We start from the raw sequence: 23,462 nt of genomic DNA, 5'->3' as shown, positions 1-23,462 counted from the left end.
AGGAGGAGCCCACTCCTTTTATTTATTTATGAACCTGTTTAACTTCAAAGCAGATTTTGCCCAAGTCACAGCGGGTGCTGTTCATTGTCATTTAGCTGCTTAAATATTTTCCAGGTTCGTAAATAGAACTAGGCCTGCAAGGTCCCCGCTGAAAATCAGCACGCTTATTATTAGCATATGTATACGTCACTCCTCATTTTTCTGTGCACCAAAATCTCAGTGTGTTTTAATCTTATTTCCTATTCGTAAGCCTAATTATGTTTTGTTAGTCCTTTGATGAGCATTGATTTGATCTCATTCCCGCTTCAGGAATGGTTAGTTCGCTGACAGGCCACGCCCCTTTGATTTATTATTTCCAAGTGAGAGGGTGTTTCTCACGGTAATTGTAATTGGCTGTTAATTGGTTATTAGTCTTGTCACTTAGCACAGGTGTTGTTTGTTTGGTCCGAGATAAGAGAGGAGGGAAGCTCGCCTCTTCGGGCTGAAACCAGTGGTGCTTCGTAATTGTGATATATTTAAAGTCTACCCGTTTGTGTCATTTCTATTTTCCTGCGAGCAATACAACAGATTGGAAAATGTTAATATTTGTGGCAGAAAAATGGAACTGTGGCACAGTGTTGTGCTGGAGGGCTAATGAAGTCAAGCATATGTCCTTCGGATGCACATATTTTGCGTGCGTGTGTGTTTTCTAGTCTCTTTCTTGAGTGCTTTTCCTGACCGTGTTAATTTAAGGGATCCCATCCATAAAATTAGGTGGAGAGAGCTTGTATTTGTCTTGGAAGAATGAGGGAAAGAACAGAGAGAGCAGCAGAAAAAGAGTGGCTTTTTGAGAATGGGGTTTTCATATAAATGTGTTCTGTATACATTAACTGGAACAGTCAGAGAGTGTGATAGCATTCATATCTCACCCTGGTCCATTGTGTCTTTTTAATTCTCTCTTGCTCTCACTTTCTTTCTCTCCGCATCCTTTGCGAAGTAGATGTGCATTCGTTTTAGATCAGTAAATATAGCAAAAACAATGAATTACTTTATACTGCATAAACCACCTCATAAAAATAACATCCATCTATTTTTCTTAGCAAAGGATGTTTGTCTGAAAATGTACTTAATTAAAACCAGCAAACAAAGAAGAAAAAACGCACAGAGTCCCACACGCTTGTACAAAGAGAGTTGAATGGTCACCTCAGACTTAAATATATTCTTAGATCCTCGTGTTATATGATGTCCAGTGTTCAAATGTGTTTTAAAATGTGTTTTATAAGGGTGAGTCATACATTTAAAAGGCTGTTTTTTTTTTTTTTTGTATGTTCTATTCTGATTTTTTTCTCTCTCTGTTCCTACTGTCATTGTTCCTATAGTGAAGCAGACCTTATAAAGGAGGTGAAAAAAAGATGATGAAAGGACAAGGGAAAATAACTGGAAGATATTCTGTAGTGAGAAAAGACAACTGCGTGTGTAATAGAAAATTTGCAGTCTATTTTTCAGAATAGTGAGCACACATCTTCAAGTGAAAGATTGAAGGAATAGAGTTTTCAAATTTTTTAATAGAAAGTTCAGAAGAACAGCATTTGCTTGAAATAGAATCTTTTGTAACCTTATAAATGTCTTTAATGACACTTTTCAGTCAATTTAATGTTTCCTTGCTGAATATAAGAATTAATAAAATTAATTAATTAATAAAATTAATAAAAAATAATTTAAAACAAAAATATTTACTGACCCCAATTTTTTGAACGGTAGTCTATATACTGAAAGATTGCTCAAGACAAAACAGTAAATGGTTAAAAAAAAAAAAAAAAGCATACATGAAGTAACTCTTAAATAAAGGATAACTGTCGCCAAAATGCAACCTAGGGTCTTTTTGTTAATCTACCCGAGGCAAACTTTCGTTTAAAAGTATAATGACCGTATAGTTTGACCGCACTTCTATGATAGCATCAAAAATCTATTTTTAAAACACTAAGAAGGCACGACACAACATGAAACTTTGCTCAAAGTATCACCAGGTCTCTACACATGAACTCGAGCATTGAGAACATTGTTTGTGTACACAGAGTTTACTAAAAAGAAAGATTTTGAACAACTCACTGTAGCTGTGTCCGCCGGCATTTTGACAGTCAAAAATAGTCGATCAAGGTCAATATTGATTTTCACTAACGACAAAACAACAAATTTTCTTTGCTCTCCTCCCTGTTACGTTGCGAGTTGTTCAAAATCTTTCTTTTTAGTAAACTCTGTGTACACAAACAATATTCTCAATGCTAGAGTTCATGTGTAGAGCCCCTGCCTGGTGATACTTCGAGCAAAGTTTCATGTTGTGTCGAGCCTTCTTAGTGTTTTAAAAATAGCGATTTTTAATGCTATCATAGAAGTGCCCCAAGCACTCCCACTCAAAAGGCAATTTGACTGAAAACGAAAATACTGTCAAACTATATGGTAATTATACATTTAAACGAAAGTTTGCCTCGGTTAGATAAACAAAAAGACCCTAGGTTGCATTTTGGTGACAGTTATCCTTTAAATAAATATTTTTAAGGAACAAAAAAAAGTATCTGGCTAACCATCTGGAGCCTCCTAAATGAAAATGCTACAGTCTTATTAGGTCTATAAAGTATTGTAGACCAAACTGTACTGAATATTCTAAAGAGCTCGACCGCGCTATGATTGATGAAGTCCGACGTCTAGAGCGCCCTTTTCCCAAAGGACAGCTGCAGGGATGGGACCTTTTCATGCCTCTGTTTTTGGAAAGAGAGGGACGCCTTTATTTTTACTCTCATTCTTTCACCCCTCTCAAAGAGCCAGGAAGGGCCCATGTGGAGGTTCTGACATTTAGCCACCCTGAAGAAGTGAATAATTCAGAAAGAAGAAAGGTACAAATGTCAGGTGCTGGGAATAAACTTGCCTGAAGAAATGCAAGATTTCAAATAAAGACATTGATATGATAATCCCAGCATACCTCTGGCCATGGATATCATCCTGTTTTGCATAGCACAGATGAGTCTGTACACATTTAGGATTCTGATTTGAATATAAAATGAACCTGGCCTCTTTTGTGACCATTAATTGGACATAATGTAACATCAGCTTGATTAATCTTGATTGATAAGCCAATAAATATGGACTTTCTGTGAGAGAATGTTAAACTGATATCACTGTCAGTCGTGAAGCAGTTTAAGGGAATAAGGAGACTTTTGGTTCAAAATGCAAATGAATGCAATTTCCAAGCCAGCAGCTTTTGATCTGTGCACAGGGAAGTGGTTGTTTCTCTCTCTCTCTCTCTCTCTCTCTCTCTCTCTCTCTCTCTCTCTCTCTCTCTCTCTCTCTCTCTCTCTCTCTCTCTCTCTCTCTCTCTCTCTCTCTCTCTCTCTCTCTCTCTCTCTCTCTCTCTCTCTCTCTCTCTCTCTCTCTCTCTCTCTCTCTCTCTCTCTCTCTCTCTCTCTCTCTCTGTGTGTGTGTGTAAACCCTACATTATGGGGACAAAATGCCTGCCAGTCAATAGCTGCCACATCTGTCTCATATTACCATAAGGGCAACTTTAACATCCGCAGAGGCCGACAGACAGATGGTAGCAAGCATTTCTTTTACACTCAAACAGAATTAAATGTAACCTCTCTCACCTTCCCGTTCTCCCTCCTGTCTCTCTCTTTATACGACCAGGTTGGCTCTTTGTGCTGAAAAATGTCATGTGATTAATCATTGCAGCTGTATTGCACACATTCTCATCACAGTTGCAATGCTGACAGGAATGTCATGTCATATGGGGTTAGAATTGTTGCATTATTCCAAATAAATAGATTAAGATTCACAAATAAATGTAAAGAGTTTCACAAATATTTATCAAATTCACAAATAAAAAGATCCACAAATAAATGTAAAGGGTTTCACAAAAAATTATAAAATTCACAAATAAATAAAATGAGATTTGCAAATCAAAAAATGTTTACAAATGTTTTATTATTTTACAAACGCAACTCTGCCTGGAATTTATTTGTGAACCGCTTTTTGTGCATTTGTAAATCGCTGCACACATTTGTGAATAGCTTCTTGTGCATTTGTAAATCCCCACACGCATCTGTGGATTTTGAAACAGTTCTAGCGTCGACGTGCAGACAAATCCACAAATAAGTGGACTCCACCCACCGTTTACTCAAGCCAATCAGATAACGGCCACATTGAGCTGGCCTTTCGTTGCACGCAGAGCCATAGAGAGAAAGAGTTGCGACACTCTTTGATGTCGCCGCTATGGCTGTCACGTGGTTCATGTAAGCCCCAATAGTTCTAAAACATACGCTGGCTGTCATGCTCTTCTATGGGACAGACAGCAGCGATTGCATTATTGAACGGTAAATATAAAATAAAACACACACCCAAGTACTTTCTCAGCTGTTATTGCATTATTGCATTTAGTTAATGTCAGTTTTGCATTTGGAGATAAGTTTTAGGCTATATTTTTGGAGGGAAAAGCTCAGTGTTCATGTTCGCATGGGTAGCACTGGCTTTAGCGGCTCTAACTTAACTTTTCCATATCATTCATCTGATGATGGACGTCTCATGATATTTATTTTAGCACAACTGGGCTGTATTAGGCTATTGATTCCCGTGATTTTGCTTATAAATTTTGATTCAGCCATTAGCCTACCTTCGTGATCACGCAAAGAGGTCTGCCGTGGCGGTCCGTTCAGAGTTCACTTAAATATTTTTTATTAAACAATGACAGACAACAAAAATGTGTGCTTGTGTGGGTGTGTGTGAACAAGAAAAACAAAAACCAGGGGCAGGTGATCCACAGGACTGGTGATCCCATAACAATCCTAGAGGTCCAGCATTGTTCTCACAAGCCACTTCACTCAAGACAATAAAACATAATGAAAAGTTAGTACATCCCAAAAAATTTAATTAAATAAAAGTTGCTATAAAGGTGGTAGTGATTCATTACCGAACTCTTACTGTCACAGCTGACGAAGTCGCACTAGCTAGCAGGCAGTGCTTGAAAATTGGTTGAAACAACCAACATAAAATATAAATAATTACGCTGTGCATATACAAATGAAGACCAGTATAAGCATCGCAAAGGGCCTCTGATACAACATAGACAGTTGACAAATCAAAAGAGGTCGATATTTCAGCAACTTAACTCTAGAACAACTCGACGCGCAGCAATGTAAGTGAATGGTGTCCAACGCCAAAATGACAGTGTTTAGAACTATTCCGATCTTCAAATCCCGGAAGTAGGCGGTTAAAAGCGCCGCCATTATTTACAACGGAGGTCTATGGGAGTGTCGCAACTCTTTCTCTCTATGGCTCTGGTTGCACGTTCTCGCTACAACCAATCACGTTTGGCTTTACACTCTGGGCGATCTTGCTCTGAAATAACTTTGCTCATTCATCATTCATCAGCATTGGCTCAAATAGGGAGGATGCGTAAGGCCCATAAAATTGCTACAGCAAAAGATGTTTAAAATTTGGATTTTGTTAGAGTTAGACCATTAGACTGTGTGTCAAGCCAAGCCACAATTTGTATAAGCCTTGGAAAAAGCCAGAGAAACAGCGCTTTACATCTCGGAACAACGCGTTATGTAAGCGTCACGTTATTCAAGATAGAACAGAAAAGCATCAATAAGTAGCTGACTAATGAATAACTGGGTTCAACCTCGTGATCAAGAGTTTGTGTAATAGGTGAAATTACTGTCACACAACAGCTTTTCCCACTTCTTCAGTCAAGGAGTTGTAATGTTGCATGTGATCAGCTCCGTGGATCTAACAATCTATAGAGCATTATAAGTAGCATTTTAAATATTAAATACCTGTATTACGATTCCCTTTGTTTGTAGAGAAGATATTTGTTGAGAAGATATAGGTGGGTTCTTTTTAAAACTTGTGACAGGTTTTAGCATTCCAAGAGATGCATTTAAAAGTGAAATATGCCCGGTAGACAAGCGATATGCATTTATTGATCGGTTAAAACACTTGATCACACAAATAATATTTCATATGAATCAGACTTAATAGTTTTTTATGGTAAAAGTAACTTACAGCATCAGCATGTAGGCTAAATGCATAGATGTATTTTTCAGCATTGCAAGATTTTTAATTGCAGCATCCAACCCCAGTACACGCTGATGCTGAGGCTCATACTGTTACATCGCAGGTGGTCATTTGGGCTCATATTTGGTATTCTACATGACATTTATTTATGTCCTATAGCTATTTGTCACCGCGATTGTGCTTTAAAAGGCAAAATCATATGTTCTGTAATTTCTTACATCGTGTCTACTCCATGCGAGGCTATCTACACTGGGCAAAGCGAATGTGCAAATCATTTGTCCTCGTGTAATCGCATGTATATGCAGACAGTTCATATCTGCAGCTAAGAAAACAGACGTCACATAGGGAAAAATGTGTTAACATTTCAAACATGCTAGTTTTACATTATTTGAAACTGCTACAGCAGCAGTGAAAATATAATGGGGCACTATTTGCTTTTGACGCGCTGTGTCGCGCCTCTTGCGTAGAGAGGGTGTTACTGATCATGATGCTCGGGATCTGTGATGATCATAATTCCCTGAGTTTATCCTGATGGAAATATAAAGAGGCCTTAAACTCCAGCAAGCATCCAAAGATTATTACTGCTCCTTTCAAGGGTGCAAGAATCCACTTATTTGGAGTCCACTTATTTGTGGATTTGTCTGCACGTCGACGCTAGAACTGTTTCAAAATCCACAGATGCGTATGGGGATTTACAAATGCTCAAGAAGCTATTCACAAATGTGTGCAGCGATTTACAAATGCACAGAAAGCGGTACACAAATAAATGGCAGGCAGAGTTGTAAAGAAATTTGTAAATATTTTTTTTATTTGCAAATCTCATTTTTTATTCTTTGTGAATTTTATACATTTTTGTGAAACTCTTTACATTTATTTGTGAATCTTAATCTATTTATTTGGAATAATGCAACAATTCTAACCCCATAATGTCATCTTGAAGCGCTCAGTTATGATTTGAATGAATCTGGTCCAAAATTTTCCATCAACCTGTTGCCTTTGGATTGCAACATGACTGGGGTGACAACACAACTGAAATGTGAATTTTGTCACACACACAAAAAACATTTTTTTAATGTTGTCTCAGTTAATAAGTTTGAATCTAGTGTTTGAAAATCTTACATTTAGTTCACTCAAAAAGAAAGATCATTTCTCAAACTCACATTCTTTCTTCCATAAAACCATAAACACACACAATGTTTTCCATGCAATTAAAATAAATGGAGACTAAAACTTTCAAATAGGAAAAAAAAAAGGATGCTAAATCACCATAAAAGTATCATAAATGTGGTCCATGTTGTGTACTATAATCCAAGTCTTTTGACTTCATAAAAAGACCACATTTTTCTTGTTTTGGTGCTTTTTGTCCCAGGCATAGCTGAGTGTACAATTTTTTTTTTACTTTGTATTGTGTTGTGTTGTTGCTGTGTGTCCTCTGTTTTGTTGTGTAAGAGAGTGGTATTGATTTTTGTGATAGTTTAAGTTTGTCTTGGTGAAGTGATATATGGAGCGGTGGTTCTTTTAGTAAGACCGAGTTAATTTTGTTTCCTCTAGGTCAGACCGACACAGACACATATGCCTATGCACACACACTGTGTTCCCAGACCTCCCAAAGACTGAAAATAAAATGCCTCCTAAATCTAATTCAGCAGAACAAATAAACAGAGGAAGAGGAACACGGCCGAACCCAGCTGCTTATAAAATCAGACAAAAAACAAAAACCCAGACACCCTTTCCGCTTTTCTTTAAAGACTCCAGACTTCCTTATGAACTAAGGTGCTTTTCATTGAAGTTATCACACACTGGTTCCCGTTATTGATCTCTCGGTCCATCTGTCTGTTCTTCTCTGCCTCTTGCTCTTTTCTCTTTGTTTCCTCTGTCTCTGATTTGGATCTAGTAATGGCAGTCAAAATCTCTTATATCACAATGATGGCACACTGGCTTATAAGGCAGTATGTGTTCCAAGATTTGCATGTGCGTGTGTATATATTATGTACATATAGACTTAAATGGGTGTGTGTGTGTATATATGTGTGTGTATACTGTATGTACAATTCATATACTTTATTCACAAATATAGCACCTTAGCATTATTCTTTGTTATATTGGTCAAAAATATGTTTTCCTTTTACATTTTATTACTGTTATTGGCAATGGCTTTAAAATAATATAAATAATTTGTGGTTATCACAATCTACCCAATATAATTTCCATATCAGTGCATCGCTACCAGTGTTAGGGGTAATACATTGAGTCGTTATATTACTTTTTTCATGTAAATATATATTTTTTTAATTTACAACAAAATAGCTGTTACCTTTTAAAATAAGTAAAGCAAGTTACTTTGTTTTCCCATTTATTGACTGACAGCTCTCCTGTCCCCATGCTGAGAGAAATTGTTAGTAAAGGTGCAGAGGAGACAAATATTAAACCACTGGAGTCTTTCATTTTGGAGGAAAATCTGAGCACAGTGTGTGATGATGTTGAGGTCTCTTCTAAAACTTTAAAGGAGACAAATGTGAGAGTGTTAGAGTTTTGAAGCGTGAGAAGCAGGAGACTCGAGCTGAAGTCTCCATTTTATATTAAAGTAACCTCATTCCTGTCTAGGAGAAATATTTGAGATGTTAAAGAGATCTCATTTTTGATTTTTCTTCCTTCTGAGTAGTCTCAATCTCATTCATCCACACAAAGACAACATGCATTGCCATTGAAGATAAATTTAAACTAGTAACCCTTGACAGCATGCATGAGTTCAAGTCCCAGCTAAAGGTACTTTCCTGCCCCTGTTCCCTTCTCGCCTTTCCCAATTTTCCCTGCATACTATCCTGTCCATTAAAAGTGAAAAACCCCAAAGCTAATCACAAGAAAGAAAGAAAGAAAGAAAGAAAGAAAGAAAGAAAGAAAGAAAGAAAGAAAGAAAGAAAGAAAGAAAGAAAGAAAGAAAGAAAGAAAGAAAGAAAGAAAGAAAGAAAGAAAAAGAAAGAGCAACCTTAGCAATAAAACATTTTATAATGGAGTCTTGAAAGAGATTACAGCATAGAGATGTTTCTCATAGCCCTTTCTCATTTTGGACTCTTTTCTCCCAGAACTTTCTCAGGTTTCATTTGCGTACTTTTATTTCTTTCAAGTCATTTTAGAAGAAACATCCAAGGCACTGTTGATATTAAAATGAGATATGAGAATCACAACTATGTCTCATGAGCTTAGAAAAAGCAACTTCTGGACAATAAAATATTCCTATAAATGAGTCTTAAAAGAGATTGCAGCAAGGCAATAAAGAGATGTTCTGTATGTTTCAGATAATTTCTCAGGTCTTATTTGTGTCTACTTTTATTTCTCCTAAGGAATTTTAGGAGAAACATCTGAAACACTGTTGATACTAAATAGAAATATATAGATATATGAGATATAGGAGAATCACAACTATGTCTCCTGAGCTTAGAAAAAGCAACTGAGCAATACGTTTTTTCCTCTGGGTTATTTCTGTCTCGTTCTCTCGTTGCTCTAAGGCACCCAACTATCTCTCTCGGTGAAACCTTATTAAATCTATTAGTGTTAACCTGGCAAAATCTCTGTGGCATTTAGTGATTTTGAGGGACAGGAGTCTGAAGTCTTTGTCCTTGAATGATAATGATGTGATTACCCGATTGATAGGCCTATAGTAAATTAGCCTTCAGATTAACACAGAGAGCCAGTATCTTCACACGACCTCGCTGACCGACAGACCGAGTTGTTTTTCACCATCAATTTACACTGCACAGAATAGTGTGCTTTTATTCAAACCATCTGCATGTCTAAATCATTTATTAGCAAGTTTCTGAAGGTATCTTATGCATAGAACTTCTATCTAACTTTTATCATTGAACTTTTTATCACTGGTTTCTTTCTGTTTTTGCCATGCTGGTGATTTGTCTCTGAACTCTCTCAATAGAGAACTCCAGTGTTAGTAGGGCTGATTCAGTTCAGTAGAGGTTTTCCCTGGAATGCATGTTACGAGTGTTAGAGTCTGTTATTTATGGTGTTATTTTCTTTGATCTTTCTGGGTTCCTGTCCTTCCTGAAGCTGCGTTACAATTCATCTCATGTGCTCTACATATTTCATACACACAAAGGTCAAGAATGAGGTTCTTTTAACATGAATATACGTGTGTAGTATTTATAAAAGTCGAATAATCTGATAGAAGAACGTATCTGGAGAATTTGTTTGAACTTTGTTTTCTTATTGGTAAAAAGAATAAATAATCATGAATGATTTTAATTGAGTTCTTACTACTGAATCATAAATAATCATAAGCTTTTGATGGCAGATACGTTTGGGCAGTTTTCAGTAGCTTCAGTAATATGGTTTTAGAGCAAATACACTCAAGCTGCATAGTTACAGACTGGTCACATCTCTCTCTCTCTCTCTCTCTCTCTCTCTCTCTCTCTCTCTCTCTCTCTCTCTCTCTCTCTCTCTCTCTCTCTCTCTCTCTCTCTCTCTCTCTCTCTCTCTCTCTCACTCACACGCATTATATGTAATGGTATATTGCCATCTGCTGCCTAAGTTGGGTAGTGCACTGTTTTTTCTTAACAGTGGAGGGGTGTGTATAAATCAAATAAAACATGTAATATATTTTTTATATATTTATCGGATTTTAATTTTGTATGATTAAAAAAAAATATATATATATATATATATATATATATATATATATGTCTTTATTTATTTTTTACAATTTTTTATATTTATTCATTTTTATTACTTATATTATGTGTACTCTTCTTTATTTAGTATATGTGTTTAGTAAATCTCCACTTGTGTGTCTCTGTGAAAACTGTCAGGGCATGTGGGCAGAATCCAAATGGAGCCCAGTGTTTTGCCCAATGGCATATTGTGGCTTGTTTTCGTGCTGACACTGACAGCGTTGAACTGCTTGTCTGAGCTGATAAATTGATACGTGATGCTCACACCCTGGTGTTTCTGCGCTGAGCCAGAAAGCCATTTGAGTTTGTTTGCTTTTGTAGAAACTCATATTGTATTCATGCAGTTTCAGTGTGTTCGTGTGCAAGGCTCAGTGAATCTGATGATTGAACATATGCGCTTCTCATCAAAAGAGGATCATATTTTTGTTGTATAAGCTCTCTTTGTGTGTATTTTATTGCAGGTGTGTGTGACTGCACAGACTTCACCACTGGCCATTATTGTGAGCGTTGTGAAGATGGTTACTATGGCAATGCACTGACTGACATCTCAGGCGACTGCTTACCTTGTCCTTGTCCAGATCGCACCACCTGCGCCCAGGTACCAGAGACGGGGGACGTGGTTTGTACCAACTGTCCGACAGGCCAAAGGGGTCAGTTGCAGTCAGTTTATGTGCTATTTGCATAATTCTGCACAAATATTCAGTTCAGCATTAATAAGTAAATACATTAGTAGTTGAAGTACATTATGCACTCACTGTAAATAAATGTACATTTAGTAATTTAGCAGATGCTTCTATCCAAAGCACAAACACAAAGAGCAACAATGAATAGTAGGCTATGTAAATACTGCTAATGGATTTGAATGGATTCCCAGGTGTACGGTGTGAATTGTGTGAAGATGGTTTCTATGGAAACCCTCTGGGCTGGGGTGGCACGGTGCAACCGTGTGTGATGTGCGAGTGTAATGGGAATGTGGATCCCAACGCTGTGGGCGTGTGCGATCACATGACTGGACGCTGTCTGAAATGCCTTGGACACACGACTGGGGACCATTGTGAAAAATGCAGATCCGGTTACTATGGCAACGCTTTGGCCAAGGAACCCAATCCAGAGCGAAAGTGCAAACGTGAGTGTCATTTAAAACATGAATGTGGCACACAATGAAGACATTTGGTTGTTGATTTCGGGTGTGTATAGTCACTACAGGAAGTATTAATGTGTATCAAGAGCTTTTGCCTACTTTGTCCGTATAAGGACAGTGTAATCTGAAATGACCTATTATGTGAAAACCAGCCAATGGCTTAATAAATACACTGCATGCATAGTGCCTTATTGCAAATGTAAAAAAGTAAACTCAAAGGAGTAGGAGACAGAAAGTGCCATTAGCTCAGTATAAAAAGTAAAGAACTCTGTGTAACATCAATGGTGTTTTGAGACTTCAAAACTGATATTAAATTGTTTTTGAGATGTTCAGCAACATCAAGCATTTTATCCTTCAAAAACTTTGTTGCATGCCTCATTAGAATGAAGACATTAAAAAAACATTTTGTGCATGATATAGACAACATTTATCATTATGTGGGTGAGAAGATTTTTCTGAAATTTTTGTAACTCGTAAAAAAATTGGTGGCATAACTTTTTGTGTATCTTGCATCATAAGGTTGTAAACTTATGTTTCTCAGCTTGTGCCTGTAACGTGGCTGGGACATCAGGTTCCCCGAGTGACTGCCACCCGGACACAGGAAACTGTGTTTGCCTGAGTCATGTGACCGGAAGAGACTGTGGACAGTGCGAATCTGGCTACTTCAACCTGCAGCCAGGCTTGGGCTGTGAGATGTAAGGTTTGGGATATGTCTGTCTGTCTGCATGTCTATCAGTCTGTCTGCCTGCCTGTCTATTTATCTGTCAGCATGTCTATATATCTGTCTATCTATCTGTCTGCTCTGCATGTATGTCTGTCTGTCTGTCTATCTGCCTGTTTATTGGCCTATAGACTAAATTGCATAAATGCTGCACTCTCTTTTTCTTTTCTATAGGTGTAACTGCAATCCCATTGGCTCCTCCTCTTCAGTATGTCATCCAGTCACAGGACAGTGCATGTGTCGAACAGGTGTATTGGGGGTGTCATGTGACACTTGTCGAATGGGATTCTTCGGTTTCTCCTCTAGAGGCTGCAGAGGTATTAAGTGTCACTAAACACATAATTGTCAAAACAGATTTTCCCTTTTAAAAAAATCCTTTATTTAAAATTTAATTATTTATTTTACTTTTATAAATCAAAGGCATGACATGAACTCAAAACCTAAACATGGACATGACGCTTACCACAGTGGTTACAGGAAAATAATACTTGACAAAGTCACAAGGCATACACGAGGGCTTAAATACACACAAGACTAATGACAAGACAAGGGACACCTGTGAACAATGAACCAATGACAACATGACAACACATAACACATGGCAGGATCACATGACTAGAACAGGGGATAACATGACAGACATGGAACAAAACCAAACCAAACCGTATTTTACTGTGAATTCAGCTCAGTAAAATTACAACTATAACACTTTGTTTTGATTAATTCTAGAAGAATTTAAACCAAAAAAATGTTAAATGATTTTTGAAAAATGTATACAAATGAATGTATATCTAATATTCCATACATATATTTAATAATATCATAATAACATAATATCAATCTCCCACCTATAGCATGTAATTGTGACCCCATGGGCTCAACCTCAATGCAGTGCCATGACAACGGTACGTGTTCTTGTCGCCATGGGTTTGTCGGTTATAAGTGTGACAAGTGTGAACTGAACTACTACCAGAACCGCCTGACCCACCAATGTGAGGAGTGCCCTGTGTGCTACAGTCTCATCAGAGACCAGGTGAGTGAGAGAGATGATGAAGCATGAGAAATGATCTGTTTATGTAATGGTTGCCTTGCAGATTAAAAGTTCACAATTACTTGTTATCTCACCCACTCACTAAGTTCCTTTGCTCAGAGACTGTAGGCTCCCATGGCCTACGTCTCTCTGGTTGTTCATAATGAGCATGAATGGGTGGTAATGCAAGGATGATTTTAGCTCTGCCCTTTAAATGATTGTGGAAAGCTCAGTGGGTGTGATAATCAAACCTACATCTACTGCTGTAATTGAGTGCTTTGGAGTTTACTTTTTTTTTTTTATTGCTACTTTTACACATTATCTCTACATTTTTATTTCACAAGTTTTGGTAATGGTTTTTATTTGATTTTTTACATTGTTATGTGTACAGGCCAGTAAACTGAAAGCCAGACTGCAGGAGTTGGAGACGCTGCTCAGTGGTTATGACTGCAACAGTCGGCAGTATCGTGGGCGCCAGCAGTACAGGCACCAACATAATGGCCTGGACAATCATATACAGAAGGACCAGGTTGAAGACTATCTGCCCAATGCCCTGGAGGACCTCCTTGCTATTCAAGGTGAAAAAACCTTTAGACAAAAGTCCTTAAAGGGATAGTTCACCCTTAAATGAAAATTCTATCATTTACTCACCCTCAAGTTGTTCCCAACCTGAATTAATTTTTTCTTCTTCTGCTGAATACAAAAGAAGATATTTAGAAGAATATGTGTAACCAAACAGTTGATGGGCACCATTACTATGCAAGTCAATGGGGTTCATCAACTGTTTGGTTACCCATATTCTTCTAAATATCTTTTGTATTCAGCAGAAGAAAGAATTTTTGGGTTAAAAATCTTTTTAGCCTCTTTTGTCCTGAGAATTTATCAGCATTTAAAATGGCATTAAATGGTAAAATACCATTATTCTGTTTTTCTGAGGGTTGAACTAATCTAATAGTATACTATAACATGCAGTACTGTTTGAAAGGGGTCAGTATGATTTTTAGAAAATAAATTAAAACCTTTATTCCAAAAAGATTAAACCGATCAAAGGTGATTGTAAAACTTCTACATTGATACAAAAAAAATTACATTTCAAATAATGGCTGTTATTTTGAACTTTCTGTGTATCAAAGAATCCTAAAAGCATATTAAGCAGCACAAGCACAACTGTTTAAACATCGATAATAATAATAATAATAATAATAAATGGTTCTTGTGGACCAAATCAGAAAAATATAATTTTACATAGATTTTAAATTGTAACAGCATTTCACAGTTTTAATGTTTTTACTGTATTTCTGATCAAATAGCATAAGAAACTTCTTTGAAAATCTTACCGACCCCAGACTTTTGAACAGTGTAATGTAAATCTAAAACAAATTTGTCCACTATGGTTTGGACAGTCACAATTTATCATAGTTTATTAAAGACAAATGTGGAACGTACGTATCAACAAAGTGAGATTTTATTGTTGGATGCACATGCAAATGTGTGTCTTGTTTTAGCTTTGTTGCTTTTGCCAGTGACAGTTGTTTTGTTGGAAACTCACTGCCGATGCAACACTGATGTTTCTTCTTTGATGCAGAGGCTCGTGAGGCCTTCATTAAGCAGTTCTCACAGCTGGAAACATCTGCCCAGACCTTACAGCTGCAGCTGCGTAGCATTGCAACAGCTCTAAACTGCAATTTGACAGACAGTGGAAAAGAATCAGAGAGAGGAAAGACTCTAAAGGGTGAAAATGAGTGTCAAGAGCTTGTTGACACTTTATCCACTGCTCTGAATATGCAGGACCAGCTTCAGAAGATGACTCTTGACCTTAACAGCATGGTGAGTCTGCATAGATCAATTAAATGAGTGTCTAATCTGTCTGACCAGAGAACATGTCTTAATGGAGGCTTTTTATGTCTCTGTGATTCTCTTCAAACATCTTATTCTCAGGTCATCCCTTCTGTAATCCCTAAAGAACCAAACAAATGGAATGCCATAGTGAACGAATCTGAGGTGCTAGTGAAAAGGTTTGCAGAAATATTGACTACAAATCTGTCTTAATGTATATTCAAGGTTTAAATGTGACTTCTGCAAACATGGTTTATACACTGTAAAAAAAAAATTCAACTTAAATTACATTAAACTGACTTTAAAAAAAATGAGTTGAATCTTGTATAACATAAAAAGTTATTTTCATTAGTTAAAGCAATGTAAAACCATGTTGTCATTACTCAATGATCATATGTAATGTTTTCTTTTAACAGTCACACAGACATGGCAGCTTATATAGAGCAGACAGCAGGATATGCCTTTAAAATGGCTAACAGAACCTATTCACAGCTGATAATTCTACTAGAAGACAACTCCACAGAGTCTCACGTACAAGATCTCACAGAGAAGTGAGTTACATTATGTTTGTGTCTGTATGCATCAAACGCATTTTGCGGTTCTTTGGGTATTGGCCCTTAATAACTCATTTTTAAATGTCACTCTCTATCTATTTTTGTCCTAAAGGCTAGAGGAGATGCAGCAGTTGAAGGAGAATCTGACCCTTGGGGTTAATGAGACTTTAGTGACACACCTGTCACTTCAGAGGCACAACTCTGAGATAGCCGCCATTTTAGAGAACATCACTGCTTCACTATCAGAACTACGCACAACAGAAGGCAATTTCACACTCACAGTGGAGGAGTTCAATGTAACATCTTTCTCACAGATGTTTAATCAAACAAATGTCACAGCAACCCAGGATCCAGAACTTACAGAGGTTTGTCCATGTAGTCTCGATGGAGATTGTGGAACTGCTATTGATGCCTTAATACACTGAGACCCGGTTTCACAGACTTTCATTAGGCTTTAGTTTAATGGCTTTAATAAACATGGCTTAGAAAAAAAAACATTACTGGTGTGCATCTTGAGACAAAAACATGGCACTGACATATTTTAAGTTATGTCAGTGCAAATTGCTTTCAGTTAAAACAGCTCAAACATGCGTTTTAGTCTGGGACTATAGGTTTAAAGGGTTAGTTCACCCAAAAATGAAAATTCTGTCAGTAATTACTCACCCTCATGTTGTTTCAGCCCCGTAAGACTTTCGTTCATCTTCGGAACACAAATTAAGATATTTTTGATGAAATCTGAGAGCTGGCTCACTCCTTCATAGGGTGCTAGGTAATTTAGCAAATCGGCCCAGAAAAGTTAAAATAGTCCAAGTGACTACAGTGGCTCAACCTTTTACTTTTTGTGTATTATTATATATAAAATAATTTTGCGCACAAAAAGTATTCTCGGCTGTATTTTTGGGTGAACTAACCCTTTAAGCCTGTGAAACGGGGGGTAATTGTTGGTCAACATGCATGCAGTTTTATTAAAGGGATAGTTCACCCAAAAATGAAAATTCTGTCATCATTTACTCACCCTCAAGTTGTTCCAAACTACTGAACTATCCCTTTAAATAATTAAAATCTCAAACATCTAGAGTTGGTTTATGGAAAACATAAATTAGTGCTTTGTTATCATCATTTGAGTCTTCGGAAGCATTCATAAACATTATTTAATGGTCTAACCGTGTGTTTTGTTAGGAAAATAAGTGCTCTTTGCATAATCCAAGACATATTTATTTGGACTGTTTCCTTGTATCTTTTAATGCTAATAGGCAGTGGTTTTATTCAGAAAGTTCCTTAAAGGATGTTTTTAAAAAGGTTTCATAAGGAAAATGTATTGGATTTAAAAAAATATATCATATCTAAGATGTCTGTCGATTGTTTGTATCTTTTGTTGTAAAAGACTTTGAATTTGCCATGAAACTAACTAATGATGCTGATATGACTAAAAATAATAAAAAATGTAACTTCTTGCAATAATAAAAAAAGTTTTTGAATTCAAATTCATCTGGATTTCAGAGCGAGGACCTGATGAACAGAACAACCGAGTTGGAAGCTTCTGTTCAGTCCAAAGAGCATATGATAAATATGACTAGAGAGGAAATTCAGCCCCACATGGACAGTGCTGAAAAACACCTGAAAACTGTTCAAGAGCTCAAAGAGGTGAAGCTTCACTGCACTATCAAAGAAGAAGAAAAAAATGTCCTAGTAATTAGAGGTCTAGCAGTTCTTTCATCCTGTGAATTTCAGCACCTCCTGCCAGTCAGTCTGGTGGGAAATGTTAAAAAACAACAGGGATGTGTACTCAGCTCAAAGCAAATTCAAATGTGACAATTTCCTGCCAAAAGACAGTGTAATGAGATGCATCTTTTGTCTTTTTATCTGAAGATGACGGCTGTGGCTGAGGGATTTAAGGTGTCAGCCGTCTCCTCTGTGGTGACAGGGAAAGAGGTTGAGGCGGAGTTCCTGTCTCTACAGAAGGTTCTGGAAGGTAATCATTTCTGCTTTATACTTCTTTTATATTTCCGCTGTTGATTCATGGACTCCTTTTTTCTAATTATGACACTAGACAGAACATATTTGAGCAATAAATGTGGTAAATAATATGTAAGTGAATATGTTTGTTATATTGTATAATAAACCATTTTACCAATTGAGTTAATTGAGATTAAAATTAAGCATTTATAATGAACAAATTAAAGAAATTTAGAAGTATAAAGACTAATGGTAGAGTTGAGGACTGAGAAATACAGCAGTAGAATGGCGTACAGTAACACTATAGTTCAAAAGTTTCTTTTTTTGAAAGACATTAACTTGAAAGCATGAAATTGACAGGAGAGTGACAGGAAAAGTTTTTTTTAATGTTATAAATAATTTCTATTTCAAATAAATGCTGTTCTTTTTCACTTTCTATTCATCAAAGAATCCTAAAAAAAAAATCTATCATGGTTGGTGCAAAATTATTAAAGCTGCAAACTGTTTTCAACATTGATAATAATAAGAAATGTTTCTTGAGCACCAAATCAGCATATTAGAATGATTTCTGAAGGGTCATGTGACACTGAAGACTGGAGTAATGATGCTGAAAATTCAGCTTTGCCATCACAGGAATAAATGACATTTTTAAATGTATTAAAATAGAAAATAGTTATTTTAAATTGTAATAATATTTCACAATATTACTGTTTTACAGTATTTTTGATCAAATGAATGCAGCCTTGTTAAACAAGGAGACTTGAGACTTCTTTTTTACATTAAAACATCTTAGCAAACTATATAATGTATAATGGAAGAAAGAACATGTGAAAATGTTAAAATGTACTTTACATTATAATGTTCTCTGCTGTAGACATGGAACAAGACTGGCCTCAGCTGCCTACACTCAGCAAAGGGTATCTGAAGAGAGAGAAGTTGCGGAAAGAGAAGACCCTGCTGGATGTGGAAAAAAAAGTCAAGCAGACGGAGAAAGTGATCAAACTTGCAGTGGAGAACGCTACGGCTGCGAGCAGCACAGCTAAACAAGCAGAGGAGACTGCAGATGCAGTGGCTAAAGTAGGCTATGCTGAAGCACTTAAAGGGGTCATATGATCATGGTAGCATTATTTTGTGTATTTGGTTTAATGCAATGCGTTCACGCAGTTTTAGGTTAAAAAAAGTAATTATTTTACACATACTGTACATTATTGTTGCTCCTTTATGCCCCACCTTTCTGAAACGCGGCGATTTTTACAAAGCTCATCGTGTGCTCTTATTGGCCAGCGATCCAGTGCATTGTGATTGGCCCAAAAACCTAAAGCGTGTGACGGAAATGTCACGCCCCTTACCATATGGAACAACAGCTCCCAAAGCAATAATGACAAGTGATAATATCGGTTGGCTACCTTATCAATTCGAGCCGATTCGGAACCGGAAAATACAGATGACCAAGCTGATCGATCAACTTTGCCATCTTCAGCTGATCGTATCAGATTTGTAAGGTTGTATTTCATTGGGGACATAATTACTGATTATAATGACTTATACTCCATTTTTTCGCGTTGCGCTACGGGTGTGATAACACTATGTAAACATAAAACTATGCCTGCATTTGTGATCGTAGAAACGACAAGCAATCGCTACTCTATACTGCTCAAAACTCACGTTTGAATAGTCGGTAGCAAATTCTTAAAATATGAAAACATACTTACGTTTGTGAGTCAGAAGCACCAGAATGTGCTGCAGAGATGGAATTGCCCCACTTTCTATAATCAGCCTTTGTGCACAGCCGGCCTTGTAACGTATTCTTCCAGGTTCTGGAAACAGTCTTCCGAAAAATGCACAGCACACAGTCGAAAATGTTAGTTGTACTGTTCTGGAACAGTGTTGTAAATAAAGCTTAAGCACTATTTTCTAATTGTGAAAGGCCAAAGAAAGTAGTTTGGCTTTCGCAACGAAAAACAAAGCATCTCCATGACATGGCGGCGCCGGCGGCAACAATAATACAGCGAGAATAAAAGTTACGCCTTCTTTCTTTGCGTATACATTTGGGCGGTATTATGAAACTCTGTCCCCACAGACTGACGTAGATTTGTGGGGGCGTGTTTGAATGAAGCGTTTTAGGAAGGCGTGGCTGAGCCTTAACTTTTATTAAGAATATCTCTTTAGGTTTGAGACTTTGTAACTCTGCAGATCTCATACATGCACAAACAGCTACAAAACACACAAGAAAAAGAAAAACAAGAAATCACGTCATTTGACCCCTTTAAACTGTCAGTCATGTTTAGCTAAAGTTTCTGTCCAAATGACAAGTAATTCAATCAAAATATTAGTTGGTAACATTTTTATGCTACATGTATAGTTAATTCTGTTAATCACATTGTGGTTATAGAAGTTGTGCACTCTGAAAGGCAATTTAATCAAATCAAGTCCCTAAACCCCAAGATGTGTATACACTGCATTGCCTCGAGGAGCCTAGACTGAAACAAGGACTGATGGGAACTAAAAGACTTGTTATGCTTTTATTCATGACAGGATGCCAAAGCGTCTCTCACACAGGGGAAACGGGCAAAACATGCATCTGGACAGTTGCGTTCAGCTGTGGACATCAGCGTGGAGCAGTTGACTGAGCTGGAAAGCCAAGCTGTGCAGAAACAGGAAAGCATGGAGGCAGAGGAGGTAAACAATTTGGCTTTAACTTGATAGTGGAATTGCCGGTGTTTGTCCAGTTGGCTAGAACCTCAATGTCATTGCCGGTCTGTTTAGGGGGTTTGAGACACTGCAGTACATGTACCAGAGAAAAAAACTTTTTTATTTTTTAAACACGATGCTGATCAGCAATGTCCTGATTAGGTGACCGAGGAGGTTGTTTTTGTTGATGTGCCATTTCTCCTCAGGAGATTCATTCTTCAAGGAGTGTGATAGACAACATGGAGACAGCCAAGAAACAGCTAGAGTTCTTTACAAACACGCTAACTCTGCTCCTTAGACAACTGGGTAAATTCACAATCCTATTTTATTAACATTTTTATCCTCGCAACCCTACATAGGACAAGTTTGGAGTTTGCTGTTTGGAGGATGAACGGATTTATTTATTTTTATTTTATTTATTTATTTATTTTTATTATATTTTTATTTTTTTGTTTTATTTTATCACTGCAATCCTACATAAGGAAAGCTGTTTGGAGGATGAATTTTGTGTTTTGTTTTTTTGTTTTGTTCTGCTTTTTGTGTTGTGTGTTTTGTTTTTTGATTTGTTCTACTTTGTTTTATTTTATTTTCAATGTGCTTTTTATTTATATATTTTGTTTTTGCTTTGTTTTATTTTATTTTTAGTGTGCTTTTTATTTAAATATTTTGTTTTGCTTTGTTTTAGATGCATTTTTTGTTTCTTAGTTTTTTTTCTCAAAAAGATGAAAAAAATGTATTCTTCCAATAAATGAATAATCTCAAAATCATACTCTTCTCCCATTAATGTTGGCAGAAGCTAATGTGGTGCTGGAGAACTATGACCGTATCCTGAATGAGACAGCGTCCCGTCTCCATGTTCTCCAGGCTGCTGTGGAGAGTCCGTCTCTCACCGGAAAGATCCAGATGCTTCGCAGCGCTGCACACGATCAAGAGAAACAGCTGCAAAATCTTGAACAGAACCTGCAGGACATACGAGAAGAAAGAGACAGTCTGACAGACATCGCCCAGAACTTGCCCAAAACATGCCCACAAAAAGGGCACTGAGCTGGTGGGAGGAAGAAGTCGATCAGTTATCTAGTAATCAAGGAAAGCTATAGAAAGTGAACAAACCTCTGAAATCCCCCTCTGTATTCTTCTTTCAGCTGTGTCTGTTATAAAAGCAATACTGACCATATAAATGACACATTAAAATGTAAATTGTTTATAAACATGCATTTATTGTGAAGACAGAGTGACTTATTTACTCTAGTGGTAAGAAGTCAAAAATGCAGGCGAATGCATTTATACACTAGCACTTTGAATTGAAATCACCAGTAGTTGTCAGCGTGATCATTATTGTGATTCTCTATAGAATAACACTGAAATTAGGCTTGAATATTGATGTTTTGCAGACTTTATTATATTATGAAGTTTGCATGCAATGTACTGTAGTAAAATGCAACTTTCCCATACATTAACCTAAAACTAATGGGCATTCCTGTAATGATATAGTCCTTTTTTGGCCACTTGGGGGTGCCATCTACACAAATTAATCTGGTTGTTTTAATTTACACTGAGCATGCAATGCATCTCAGTGCATCTGCATCTGAGAAAACTGAGGATTTGGTTTTAAAGTCAGTAAATCAAGATCAAATAAACATATTGTGTCATGCTGCTTTCAATAGTGTGGTCATACACTGAACATCAGTGTGTTACTTGTGAGCCTGTTGACATGCAACATTACTTATTTAATGTCTAACATGGCATATTAAATATTTAATGGTGTGCTTATTATCCATCTGTTCATAAATACTTGTTACAAAAGGAATTGGCTATGAATAGCTATAACTTTCCATTATTTGGAATATATTATCAACATGGATATCTGTGTGGCTATTGTTTGCTTCTTTTCAGTTTTGATGTATCTTGGCTTATTGCATTAGTATGCTTCCTGTGAAGACTGAGCTTTTCATCTGTTATCTGGCCCATTCACTAAGCTAATACCATTTAACTGTTCTTAACCCCATTAAACCAAAGACTACAGACACTTAGCTTATCTTCCATTTTAATACAAAGGGAACCATTTATGTCAAAAACAGAAAACCAAACTGATCAGTTCACACTTTAAGTCTATAACACACATTGCATCACAAACTTTAAACCTGCATTCATAACAACTGTCTGTCATATATGTACAGATATCAGTGATCAGTTACAGAGCTACATGTTTAACGTTGATACACGGACTCAAAGACACTGTTTTAACAACAAAATACGATAAAGCTGTAAAAGGGATAGTTCACCCAAAAAATGAAAATGTTGTCCTTACTTACTGACCCTAAAGTTGTTCCAAACCATTATGAGTTTCTTTTTCTGTTGAACACAAAAGATATTTAAAGAGTGTTGGGTAACCTGGCAGTTTACAGCACCCATTGACTTCCATAGAAGAAGAAAAAACAGTATGGAAGTCAATGGGTGCCGTAAACTGCCTGGTTACCAACATTCTTTAAAATATCTTCTTTTGAGGTTTGAAACATGATGAGTGAGTAGATGATGACAACACTTATTTTTTTGGGTGAACTATCCCTTTAAGTATAGCTGACGAACCAAATGTTGTAGGTATCAAAGGCACATTGTTGGAAGCAAAAGTATTAAAATCTCTGTCTCTGATTAAACCCACCCTAGTCAAGTAAAAGTATTTATTAAATGCACAACAATAAATCATGTAACAGTAATTTCACTAAATGAAATGTTTCTGACTGCAGGTCAGAGCAAAGATAAAATCACAGATATAAGCTGAGAGTTAAAAAGTAAACGCCAAGATGAGAAA

The 23,462-nt window shown here is 36.8% G+C and overlaps 1 protein-coding gene across 2 annotated transcripts in view; it reads left to right on the top strand.

Annotated features, from left to right (window-relative positions):
• lamc3 (laminin, gamma 3) overlaps positions 1-22,510 on the top strand; it is an 83,447-nt gene extending 60,937 nt beyond the window's left edge. The window contains exons 13-28 of one of the 2 annotated variants that reach the window (XM_079872587.1): positions 11,186-11,374; positions 11,599-11,850; positions 12,407-12,560; positions 12,761-12,903; positions 13,441-13,619; positions 14,008-14,194; positions 15,202-15,443; positions 15,555-15,631; positions 15,869-16,003; positions 16,119-16,371; positions 17,507-17,650; positions 17,876-17,978; positions 18,837-19,039; positions 20,498-20,641; positions 20,860-20,959; positions 21,447-22,510. In XM_079872587.1, coding sequence (XP_079728713.1) covers positions 11,186-11,374; positions 11,599-11,850; positions 12,407-12,560; positions 12,761-12,903; positions 13,441-13,619; positions 14,008-14,194; positions 15,202-15,443; positions 15,555-15,631; positions 15,869-16,003; positions 16,119-16,371; positions 17,507-17,650; positions 17,876-17,978; positions 18,837-19,039; positions 20,498-20,641; positions 20,860-20,959; positions 21,447-21,697 — 2,756 coding nt within the window. In that variant the 3' untranslated portion in view covers positions 21,698-22,510. The remainder of the gene's footprint in view (positions 1-11,185; positions 11,375-11,598; positions 11,851-12,406; positions 12,561-12,760; positions 12,904-13,440; positions 13,620-14,007; positions 14,195-15,201; positions 15,444-15,554; positions 15,632-15,868; positions 16,004-16,118; positions 16,372-17,506; positions 17,651-17,875; positions 17,979-18,836; positions 19,040-20,497; positions 20,642-20,859; positions 20,960-21,446) is intronic. The other variant, XM_079872586.1, reaches the window with a different exon arrangement.
• Positions 22,511-23,462: the final 952 nt, after the last annotated feature.

The sequence above is a fragment of the Squalius cephalus genome (genome assembly GCF_949319135.1).
Source record: "Squalius cephalus genome assembly, chromosome: 5".
Lineage (NCBI taxonomy): Eukaryota > Metazoa > Chordata > Actinopteri > Cypriniformes > Leuciscidae > Squalius > Squalius cephalus.
The sequence above is the reverse complement of the archived record's forward strand: the minus strand, read 5'-3'. Positions and strand labels throughout refer to the sequence as shown.